Source organism: Pelobates fuscus, chromosome 4 (genome assembly GCF_036172605.1).
Source record: "Pelobates fuscus isolate aPelFus1 chromosome 4, aPelFus1.pri, whole genome shotgun sequence".
Lineage (NCBI taxonomy): Eukaryota > Metazoa > Chordata > Amphibia > Anura > Pelobatidae > Pelobates > Pelobates fuscus.
The window spans coordinates 287,969,357-287,982,291 of NC_086320.1; the positions used below are offsets into that span (position 1 = coordinate 287,969,357).

The 12,935-nt window shown below is 38.0% G+C and overlaps 1 protein-coding gene across 1 annotated transcript in view; it reads left to right on the forward strand.

Moving 5' to 3' along the window:
* Nucleotides 1-6,232, forward strand: part of LOC134609441 (collagen alpha-1(VI) chain-like) — a 153,267-nt gene extending 147,035 nt beyond the window's left edge. The window contains exons 25-27 of the mRNA XM_063453117.1: nt 4,152-4,187; nt 4,789-4,851; nt 5,753-6,232. Of these exons, the coding sequence (XP_063309187.1) occupies nt 4,152-4,187; nt 4,789-4,851; nt 5,753-5,896 (243 nt within the window). The 3' untranslated portion in view covers nt 5,897-6,232. The remainder of the gene's footprint in view (nt 1-4,151; nt 4,188-4,788; nt 4,852-5,752) is intronic.
* Nucleotides 6,233-12,935: the final 6,703 nt, after the last annotated feature.

Below are 12,935 nucleotides of genomic sequence, written 5' to 3' on the forward strand. Positions count from 1 at the left end.
CCAATGTTTTAACAAAATACTGTCTGTATGCTACAGTTGTTTAAATTATTATTTTTCTCACATCAATCTACACAAAAAATATTTTTGAAAAAATTTATGAAAAAGAAAAAACTGAAATATGACATGATAAATATAGACCCTTTGCTATGGCACTTGAAATTTAGATCAGATGTATTCTGTTTCTCTGCATCATCTTTGAGATATTTCTACCTTGTGATTGATTGGACATGTTTCGGAGAGGCTCACACATTTCCCACAGCTGTAAGTGCATTATTATTGCAAAAAGCAAGTTACGATATCAAAAGACATGCTTGCAGAGGTCAGAGACAGGATTGTGTTGAGGCACAGATTTGAGTCAGGCTACAAAAACTAAACTGCGTAGAAGATACCCAAGAGCAATGTGGCCTCCATAATTCTTAAATGGAAGATATTTGGAACAACCAGGAATATTCCTAGAGCTGGCAGCCTGTCTAAACTGAGCAATTGGGGAAAAGGACCTACAGAGCGCTACAGCTACAGGAGCTACAGAGATTATATGTGGAGATGGGAAAAACTTGCATCACCACCATAACTGCTACAACGATCACTGCAACATTCCACCAATCCAGCCTTTATGGCAGAATGGCCAGGCAGAAGCTTTTCTGCACATTAAAGCCCTCTTGAAATTTGCAAAAAAAAAAGCACCTAAAGTATTGTTGCTGTACTGTAAGAAACAAGATGTTCGAGGGCGGAGCCTGGCTGTGGAGCTGCACAGACGTGCACAGCACGAGCTCCCATCTACAATCCTGTTTTGCCTGAAAAACCCTGGCCCCTGAGCTACAAACCCGACTAAAAACGCAACACCCAAGCTGGGGACACAGGGGAGAACAAAATAAGACCACTCTTGCACCGTTACCATGCTGGGAACCTGTGCAGCACGGATGGGGCCTACCGCAACGACCACAAGCCTGATCAGGAGTAGGGGCGCGGGTGAAGCGGCCGATCACCCGCCCCAGGGCTCCCTAAAAGCAGACTTCCAATCTGCGGAGGTCCATCCACGAACCTTCCTCCCTCCCCCCCTGCCGGTGGGGGTCATCCCGGCACCAGCAACAGGGACACCGCTGACATTCATGTCCCAGAGACCGCATGCATCGGGGGTCACCACCTCCAAAATGGCGGCCGCCGCAAACCAGCCAGCAAACATGGGAACAGGAGGAGTGCTGATAATGGACACCATGACTAAGCTGGACGAGATCCTTAACGCCTTTTGGGCCAGGATAGCAGAAAGAGCGCTGGACCAATCTACAGCCAAACAGACTATCCCACCATTCGCACACTTGGCACCCTTGGCCCCCAGGGGCGGACGCGGAATGAACGCCGCCAAAGGCTCCCCAAAACGGAACCAACGAAGGAACTGGCGGAGCAAGCACCGACGCAGGGCCTGCCCCACAAACACCCGTAACAAAGCCAAGCCGCAACAACCCCGTAGCAGAACGGAGGCTCCCTACCCAGCAGGTCAGCGCAGATTGCCTGACATACTGCAACTGCACCATCACAACCCGGTCACCGAGTGCCTCACTACGGCTATGCCTCAGACGCCTCAGGAGACAGTGGCTCTCGGGGACTGCATCTCGCAACCAAAAGGGATCGGATGAATAAGCTGGAGACTGAGGACTAGCAGGCATGTCTCGTTCCTGCTGGACTTTCACCTCACATCATGCCTTGTACCATAAGTACTACTTACCGAATGTTTATTTAATCAGCGATAGTCGCTCTTAATACGATGGTACATCTCCTCTCGAGGAGTTTTTTGTCATAAAGCTTCACTGCTAATCTCTGTAACCACCCATGCACTCTCTAATTAGTCAGTCATAGACGGAGGGACACCTCAAATGTAAATTTAAACCTGTACAAATCAGCGGTGAGCCTAATGGCCTAATAACCAATTCCTGCAGTTAACAACGTGTAACCAATATTTAAACGTAAAAGCTGTCTTACTAATTAATGGAACGCAATACATGTCTAAGCACCAGTGTAACTAGCTTTATTATTAACTTGTTTAACCTAGCATGCTAAACTACTAATCACCAATGTTAACTGACCTGTTAACCTCATGTTAATTTAAAAAATATGTGCTGTCTTGACAACAACTACGACTTGAAATATTATGCAAATTGCCTGCGTATGCTGTCGTGGCTATGCACGCTTGATGTAACATTTTTTGCACATGAAAAATAAAGAATTATAAAAAAGAAACAAGATGTTCTAGTCTGATGAAATGCAGATTGAACTGTTTGACCTCAGTTCAACGCACCATGTCTGGAGAATCCAGGCCCAACTCATCACCTGCACCAGGATAGTAAAGCATGGTGGTGATAGTATTGTAACCGAGTAAACTTGCAGAAGCCAGACACAGAGAGATGGATGCAGGTTTTCAGAAAGTAAGAGGTCTTTATTAACATACCGATCGGGTCTCAGATGAACTAACTTTCCAAAACAGGTCTGAGGGTGAACACATGGAGTACATGCCTTTTATAGAACTATAACTCCTCCCATCAATAGCTCCACCCGCACATACCCTTAACCAATCGGTGGACAGGATTTGGATTTCCTTATATGGGCAGACCACATGGCTCATCCGAAACAGAGGAGAAAGGAATGTGATTTCAGTTCCTGCATTACTGCACATGCTCAGTACACTGATGACAGCATCTTAGCTAAGTAACTGATACTGTGGTGGAATCTCAGTAAAAATAAATTTAGTAGGCCGAGATTACCACGTGGCATGTGTACGTGCATATGCTGACGTATCGATCAGTTGGTTGCACGAGGCAAGATACGATCAGTAGTGTACGGAGCATGTGCAAGAATACAGGATGTAGTATTCCCCCTCCTCCATTGTGCTGGACAAGCCATGCGGTCAAACAGGAAGTTAATTCTTATTTGTGTTGATTGGTTAAGAGAATGTGCGGGTGGAGCTTAATATGGGAGGAGTTATGTGCCTATATAAGGAGCCTGCACTATTGTCCGGGGCTCAGAACTTGTGGTATTTTGGTGACATTAGTCCCTCTGAGTCCCGATCGGTGATCCAATAAAGAATCTCTTCCTTCCTGAAGAAACCTGTGTCCATCTCTCTGTGCTTTGCTTCCGTCAGTTTCTCCGGTATCAATACAACATACAAATATGCCACGTGGAAATCTCGGTCTACTAAATTTACATTTCACCAAAATTCCATCACAGTATCATGCTTTGGGGAAGTTTTTCATCAGTAGGGACTTAGACATTGGACTTGGTTGAGGAAAAACTGAATGCAGCAAAATGGAAATATTGTTAATCAGCCTGGGCAGAAGTTTCACCTTGCAACAGAACAATGACCTTAAGCACACAACCAAGACAAAACAAGAGTGGTTTAGCAATGTCCCTGAGTGGCCCAGACTTGAACCCAATTGAACATCTCTTTAGAGAGAGAGAGAAAGAGAATATTAATATTCTATAGAGTGTGTTCCTCTTTGCTTCTATATACTATTGATGTATTAACCCCAAGAGGATTTGGGTTATGGGAGAGCAGCTTGTTTGTAGTTGGCTTTTTTTTTAGCTATTTTATTTGTTTGACAGTGTTTAACACAGTGTGCCCTCGATGCTAATTGACTCCAGAAACTACAGCAAATTCAACGAGATTAAATTGTTATAGTACCTACAGTGATCTTTTTTATTAGCAGATCCCAGAGATAATATACTGATGAGCGATGGCTTTGTAAAAACTACCATGTTTATCACTCAGGATATATGTAGACCACAGCAGCTACCATGCCCAAGACATTTACAATATGGCTGATAAATTTACTGTTAACGTTGTCATTTAATAGCTAATTAAATTGAGTTTTGTGTCCTTCTTACTAGCAGAAAGAAGTAAGGCAGTGAAAAGTGAACTGTTTACTGTAAAATCTAGAACAGAGTCTATCAGGCTTAACACTGAGAATTGCCTAGAATTGACACAGGAAATGCAAATGTCAAAATAGCTAAACTAAAGAAATAGAAACTAATTTGGTTATGTTCCAGCCTTACTGTATTAGCCTAAAATCTACAGTTCCTTGGTCAATTCATGGCACTTTCCAGTTTAATGAATAACCCTGTTTGAGGAAATACTTACAACTAGTTTTTTTATTCTCCAGGGTTTTCCAGGTCTGCGTGGACCAGATGGACAAAAGGTAAAGACTGTACTCAATGCCTATTACCAGTGTTTGTTTTAATGTAACCTTTCTGCAAAAAGTACATTAGATTAAGAAAACACAGACATGTAGGCAGCTGCGGTGAGTATTAAAGCTGCGGGAAATATAAATATACATGGTCAAAGATCTGAAACAAAATGGTGCAGCTTTGCTCCACTCCCCTAGTCTTCTACAAGAGGACTTAGGATATCATGGCTGAAATCTTGTCAACTGGCCATGTGGCATTCCTTGTTCTAAATACTTGTGTGAAGCCTACATGCCAGTAATGATTGTTCAATGCTCAATCACTGTGGAATAACCACGTAAGTACATGGAAGATTATTTAATTTCAAGACGCGTCTTCTATTCAAGTTCCAGTTTACGTACTAGTTTATATTAGCACTGTTTAAGTTTTTTTTATATGTGTTAAAACAGGAATACCTGATTACATGCCAAACAATGTCTGTAGAAACAACTGGCTCCATATAGTGCTTTCTACATACAGTATCTATGACCCATGAAGGGATTGGATGCTCTATCACTTAGTATATCTGTTCATTTTAAGATGTTGTTCCTGGTAACTTCTCATTTCATGTTGTAGGGCGTTAAAGGCTACTTTGGCTTAAAAGGAGAGCACGGGTTGCATGGTGACAATGGAGATGATGTAAGTTTACAAATAAGGTCATGTTGGTCATGGTTGTGTTTTGTGAGTACTTTCAATTCTTCACTTCATTCTACAACTTGTTGCATATGAAGCATAATGAAGATTAAGAATGTATAAGACTGTATATTTTATATAGAGCATACATTACAGTGAGTGAAGCACATTAAATTGGAAATGATGCCAAGGAGGATTGTGGAGACATTATTAGAAACCAAGAGACCAAAAGGTCAAGTGGTGCATTAACATCTCTAGTACCCAGAAATGATATTCCATAATGAAAATTGTATTATTTTGAGTAGTTTGTGTAAACTAATCTATGTTTCGCCCCCCAACACTATATCCTTTTCTAATACCTGGCTCTGTATCTAACCATTCAGGTGGGATGTGTCTCCGTTTTCTAATACCTAGTGAGTTATCGCGTGGACATTTCTTGGGGCACTGTAGTGACCACACAGACAGTGATTTACTAACACAATAATAGGACTGGACATTTGAGTTACGTATTTCTTTATTTAGTTTTACACGCTGTTTTTTTAATGGGAAAAGTGAATGTTTAGTGTGCTAACTGCATTATCACCATTTTTTCTATAATTTTCTCGGTTTCTATGATTGATGCTTCCATGTCTGCCATGCATTTTGCATTCACAGTAAGAAACTGTATTTGAAAAAAAATAAAATAATAAATTTATGTTGAAGCGGCAGAGCTCTGGGTACGTTGAATGTTATTTTGACTCTTCATGTTATAGTCTATTTGGCCATGCACCCACTATACACTGAACATTGCCATCATTTAATTATGGGGAAGTCCACTGAAAAAAATGGGATGCATTTTGACAACAGTATACCTTGAGTTTTTGTGTGACAATTTTAACATGTAGAAAACCTGTTTTTATAACTACAGAATGACCAGCCTGGCAAAGAAGGAGAAAGGGGCCCCAAAGGATATGTTGGTCCTCCTGGAGAAAAAGTAGGGTTATTGATGTTGGGAACAACTTTAATCCATATTCACAAAATGTGCTTCATCCTAGATATTTTCGAGCTTTAAAAAAAATGAAGAAGAAATATGATCACGTATTGCATCACAACATAATAAATGGAGTGATTATTATATTCTTTGCAGTTGCCTACAAACACTAACGCCGCTCTTTTTTCCTCTATTGGTTACTTCTTTTCACAATATCTGTGAATCAAATGGCGAAAACATTTCTGCAAAATATATACATATTTATATTTTACAGCTTATTGTGCCATTTTCTTAATTTGTATGGAATTGTTGCATGGATGAAATTTGTCCAAACTGAAACACCTTTTGAACGAATTTCAGAGCACCTGAACTATTTTTTTTTTTTTTTCGGACTAATCAATTCGGACAAACTGATTATTTTTTTACATAAATAAGTCTATAAAGGTACATTACCAATTGTAGAGAAAAAGATGAAAAAAACTGTGTACAAAAGGTGCTTATAAAATATTGAAAATCGTGTAGATGCTACAACACTCTTGTGGGGGTCCCTCACACCCACCTCAAATTGTAGAAACTAGAAGAAAGGTAGAAAAGCCAGAGGCAGTTCACCTATATGAGTGGAGCATACAGTGATAATAATGGATACCTACCCTATAACAAGGGTCGTCTAGTCCTGATATTGTAGCAGTATCACTTTAAATTCAGCGTATATATACATAGAAAGAAAAACATATACAGGGAAATAATAGTGCAAATCTGTATGGTAAATAACCGTTGTGCAGTGATCAAAACAGAATGCTAACTCACATTTTTTAGAGCCTAAGATGGGATAGGCTCAAATCACTTGCGCTTTAGTACCGTCTGGTGGTACTTGTCCCCTTTTTTTGAAGCGTTGGTGGAATCCCTCAGAGATAAGAGATACAAAGAAAACGTAATAGGAGATAATATAGTGTAGTAACTTAGGTTATAAAGGTGAGTATACTGTATCTTTAAATAGGTGCTCACCTTATTCAGAGCCAGGTACTCGGCTCTGAGTTTACCAGCTTGAGTGTCAATAAGGGAGACACTTTCCCTTCTTGGAGCAGGTTTGGTGAAGATCAGAGGAGACTTGAATAAAAAATAAAAATTTATTTTGCCAGCAGGCAGTAAAATACAAACAAATAAAACAGAGTAAAAAATGTCCCATAAATATCCTTCACTTCCGAGACGCGTTTCACCCTACTTGAGGGCTTTCTCAATCGGTGTTCACTGCTCTCCTCCTCATTCTGGTTTAAATATCCTGGTCCGGTTCTTCATTGGTAGATTTCCTCATTGGTTAGCCAATCACATCACTCGTTTGGGGGGAGTGTAGTGTGGCTTGTCAAAATCGTTTTTTTTTTTTTTTTTTTTTTTTTTCTGTTTGTAACAGGAAGTGACATCACTTCTGGTGTTGCGGTAGCCATTTTACTTGTGGGCAATAAGTAGGGAAAGTAGCAGAGTATCCTATATTCGTGCCTGTCCCTTCCCTTATGCTCTTTAACCCATATTTTTTTACAATTTGTATTAGGCAAGTAGAAGGATGTACATATATCTTGTATATTGTAAAGATGTCCTCATTTGTGTCAAGCATGCAGAAAAAATGATTGGGGCATAAATGAAAAAAAATGAAAATACATATATCAATAAACTGTGCATTAAATTTAAATACAATGAAAATTGACATTCCCACAGCATGTATATAAATCATTTTAAAGCTTTAAAGCAGTAGCTACATACATATATTAAGTAGTGAGATAAGATTCAACGTAGTTAGTAATAGTAATTTTAAATCCCCTGTGATTAAAGTTTCACTTGAATCTTAAAGTAGATGTGATAAGCATCTTATAAAGGAAAATGGATCACTCCAAATACATAATAAACATAGAGGATTAATACATGCTGTTTGGGATAATATCATAAAAAATGACACATTTCAAAATCGCCATTAAGGCCGGTGGGAATCATAGTGTTGAGATTGAAAATCCATCTCATCTCTTGTTGTCCCATCTTCCTTATTGGATCCTCACCCCTCCAATTGATGTTAACAATTTGAATACCCATAAATGTCAATTGGGTTGGGTCACAATTGTGCTTATGTTTAAAATGTGCTGAAAGGCTGTGTTTATCAAAACCCTTCCTAATATTACGGATATGCTCCTGTATTCTTATATAGAGGGATCTAGTGGTCCTACCTACATAACTTAAACCACATTGACATGTGATAAGATAGATGACTCGTTTCGAATAGCAAGTTATAAGTTGATTTATTTTATAGTTGTTAGGCTGTTTGCTTTGAAATTGAGACTCGCAGGTAGAGAATGAAGTTATATGTCTCTTTTTTTGGCCGCTATTTCTGCAAGCACCACATGTGCCACAGCCATAGAAGCCATTCTTTTGGTTAAAGACATTTTTAATCGTTGCACGTTCTTTTATATAATTACGTACTAAATTGGTCCTTAAACTGGGAACTCCTCTATAGGTGAAAATAGGTTTATTTGGTAAGACCTTATTCAGGAACGTATCATTTTGTAGAATTGGCCAGTATTTCTGGAAAATTCTTTTTAATTTATAACTCTGGCAGCTGAAATCACAAATGAACGCTAGATTCCGTTCCTCTGTCTCAGTGGGCGGTGTTTTATACTGTAGGAGTGACTCTCTATCCTTTAGAGCAACTTCACGTTGGGCTTTGTCTAATAATTGGGCTTTATAGCCTTTTTGTTTAAAATCATTAAGAATTTTGCAAGATTGGATATTAAAAACTTCATTATCAGTACAGTTTCGCCTGATCCTCATCAATTGTGCTTTAGGTGCGTTGGTAACTTTTCAGCCTGGCTTGATTTTCACCTATAGAGGAGTTCCCAGTTTAAGGACCAATTTAGTACGTAATTATATAAAAGAACGTGCAACGATTAAAAATGTCTTTAACCAAAAGAATGGCTTCTATGGCTGTGGCACATGTGGTGCTTGCAGAAATAGCGGCCAAAAAAAGAGACATATAACTTCATTCTCTACCTGCGAGTCTCAATTTCAAAGCAAACAGCCTAACAACTATAAAATAAATCAACTTATAACTTGCTATTCGAAACGAGTCATCTATCTTATCACATGTCAATGTGGTTTAAGTTATGTAGGTAGGACCACTAGATCCCTCTATATAAGAATACAGGAGCATATCCGTAATATTAGGAAGGGTTTTGATAAACACAGCCTTTCAGCACATTTTAAACATAAGCACAATTGTGACCCAACCCAATTGACATTTATGGGTATTCAAATTGTTAACATCAATTGGAGGGGTGAGGATCCAATAAGGAAGATGGGACAACAAGAGATGAGATGGATTTTCAATCTCAACACTATGATTCCCACCGGCCTTAATGGCGATTTTGAAATGTGTCATTTTTTATGATATTATCCCGAACAGCATGTATTAATCCTCTATGTTTATTATGTATTTGGAGTGATCCATTTTCCTTTATAAGATGCTTATCACATCTACTTTAAGATTCAAGTGAAACTTTAATCACAGGGGATTTAAAATTACTATTACTAACTAAGTTGAATCTTATCTCACTACTTAATATATGTATGTAGCTACTGCTTTAAAGCTTTAAAATGATTTATATACATGCTGTGGGAATGTCAATTTTCATTGTATTTAAATTTAATGCACAGTTTATTGATATATGTATTTTCATTTTTTTTCATTTATGCCCCAATCATTTTTTCTGCATGCTTGACACAAATGAGGACATCTTTACAATATACAAGATATATGTACATCCTTCTACTTGCCTAATACAAATTGTAAAAAAATATGGGTTAAAGAGCATAAGGGAAGTGACAGGCACGAATATAGGATACTCTGCTACTTTCCCTACTTATTGCCCACAAGTAAAATGGCTACCGCAACACCAGAAGTGATGTCACTTCCTGTTACAAACAGAAAAAAAAAAAAAAAAACGATTTTGACAAGCCACACTACACTCCCCCCAAACGAGTGATGTGATTGGCTAACCAATGAGGAAATCTACCAATGAAGAACCGGACCAGGATATTTAAACCAGAATGAGGAGGAGAGCAGTGAACACCGATTGAGAAAGCCCTCAAGTAGGGTGAAACGCGTCTCGGAAGTGAAGGATATTTATGGGACATTTTTTACTCTGTTTTATTTGTTTGTATTTTACTGCCTGCTGGCAAAATAAATTTTTATTTTTTATTCAAGTCTCCTCTGATCTTCACCAAACCTGCTCCAAGAAGGGAAAGTGTCTCCCTTATTGACACTCAAGCTGGTAAACTCAGAGCCGAGTACCTGGCTCTGAATAAGGTGAGCACCTATTTAAAGATACAGTATACTCACCTTTATAACCTAAGTTACTACACTATATTATCTCCTATTACGTTTTCTTTGTATCTCTTATCTCTGAGGGATTCCACCAACGCTTCAAAAAAAGGGGACACGTACCACCAGACGGTACTAAAGCGCAAGTGATTTGAGCCTATCCCATCTTAGGCTCTAAAAAATGTGAGTTAGCATTCTGTTTTGATCACTGCACAACGGTTATTTACCATACAGATTTGCACTATTATTTCCCTGTATATGTTTTTCTTTCTATGTATATATACGCTGAATTTAAAGTGATACTGCTACAATATCAGGACTAGACGACCCTTGTTATAGGGTAGGTATCCATTATTATCACTGTATGCTCCACTCATATAGGTGAACTGCCTCTGGCTTTTCTACCTTTCTTCTAGTTTCTATAAAGGTACATTGCCCTCTGGTCACCTGTGATATTGTCTCCATTCACAGAATGGAATGTGGGTTTTCTTGGATCATTAAATATTTAGCGACAAACAGTATAGGTAACTTATTTATCTTTAATGAAAATGTGGAATTATCCTAATCTCTTTCTTTTTACTTTGCAATTTCCATCCGCTACTCTCAATATTACTCTTTTACCATAAAATGCTCTCGTCTGTCAAATGCTGAATGAATGTTCTTTCTGATTCACCTGCATTCACAGTAACCGGCTTTCATTTAGCTATACATAACCTATACCTGCAGATCAGAATGTAAACCTGCAGCAGGGAGGCAAGGCTGCATCCAAGCAAGATTACCTTTAATTACCTGTGTAATTAAAACTGCATCTTGTGGGTGAGCCTCAGAATTATTGGACTTTCCTTCACGGAAACACATAGTAGAACTCCTGGTAAAAACCTAATCATTCATATCATGATGTCATAGCAATAATAGAGAATCACATTATGTAAGAGAAACGGGGTGGATGAATAATATTTTAAAAAGAGATATTGATACAAGGAAACTCAGATATCAACTTGCCCTAAAGATCTTGGTTTAAGTAAGCACAGCCTGAAGTGGCGAATATACTTGTGAGTGGTTGCTATGTGAATAATTTTTTTTATTTATAAAGTGCCGACAAATTCCGCAGCGCTGTAGAGTGGATTCAATTAACTGGATGCATACAGCCATTTAGAATGTGTAATATGTGCAAGTATTTACAAAATACGTTTATACGACTGACATTGGGATGTACTCTAGATTTAAAGACGAAAATAAATGTGTGGTTTTTTTTTAGAGAGTATCTGTTGCCTTTTGTGTGTGGCTCTCAAACCCGCCATCAAACTGGATAGAAATTAAACCTAGGTTAAACCGAGGAACAGACAACTTAGAATGTATAAACAGCATTACTAATCTGTTTATTCCTCGGAGGTCTAAACAGAGAATATATTTTATGTGTTGGATTATTTGTTAATATAAACTCTTTTAATTACAGGGTATGCAGGGCATGCCTGGACACCCGGGACCCAATGTAGGTGTTTTTAAATATATATATATATTCCTGCATGCAATAATAATTACTTATTCATTACAGCGATGGAAAACAGTGTTTGAATTGGGGATAAGGGCGAAATATATCAAATACTAGTCATTCAGTGAGTCAATGTACTTTAAGTCTTTAAACATAATATTTAGTAATGAGGATTATAGTCTGGATGAGTTAATTTGTCTGTGAACGTGGCTTGTCAAAAAGTCACTACAGCTTCGCCAGGGAGGTTATCCACTAACAGGAAACAGAGATGGATTTTAAAACAAAGGTGGCATGTAATAATAAATTGAATAAAACACCCACATGTTGAGAAATAATTACTTTTTTTTTTTTTTTTTTTAAACATTGCATTTTCACTACTAATAACTATTTATCAGATAGCTAGTTGTTAGAAAAAGTTATTTGTGTGTAAAATGTTTAATAAAATATAACAATGTTACCAAATTGGCTCACTATTTAATGAACAGTTCCTAGTGTTTTTCAATTTAGATGAGATCGCATATGCACCAAAAAAAATAGCAATTATTCAGTGTGTTGTAATATGGTTTTGTTTTGCTTTTTAAATACACATCATTAGTATCATCTATGGGCCATGCACATAAAAAGGGTTATTCACTAAAATTAATTTCCAATTTAAGGTCAAAATAGATCCAAAATATAAAAGGTTTTAGTTCAGCTACATTTTAAATTCACTTTGAATTGTCACTTTAGTAAATAACCATGACAGGGTTCAAAATTAAAGAAAAAAAAGTCGCCTGCGCTCTCTCCTTAATCCCTATGTATATTTAAACAAATGGAGGTCATTTAGTTACTTCAATGGCCACTGGAGGGAATGCCCACCTGCCAATATCAAGGCAGACCCCCCTAGACGGGTTCTACTCTGACCCTTTACCTTGCTTCCTTGAGCTTCTGGCAAAAATATCTCTAGTGAGACAGAAAGGGGTATTTTTTATATACACCCTTATATACTTGTTAACCCTTAATGAGGAACACATGGGATGGGTGGCAGCATTGTAACCTAGCTGTGTGATACAAAAAGTGAATACAAATACAAAAAGAAAAGTCCTGCGCTCACTCCCATCACTCCTGGGTGGCAGCAAGGACTACAGTACACATCAGCTAATACATATAGTAAAAACCAAAGAAGAAAAGTTACCTGCGCTCTCTCCTTAATCCCTATGTTTATTTAAACAAATGGAGGTTGTTTAAATATACATAGGGATTAAGGAGAGAGCTCAAGGAAGAAAGGT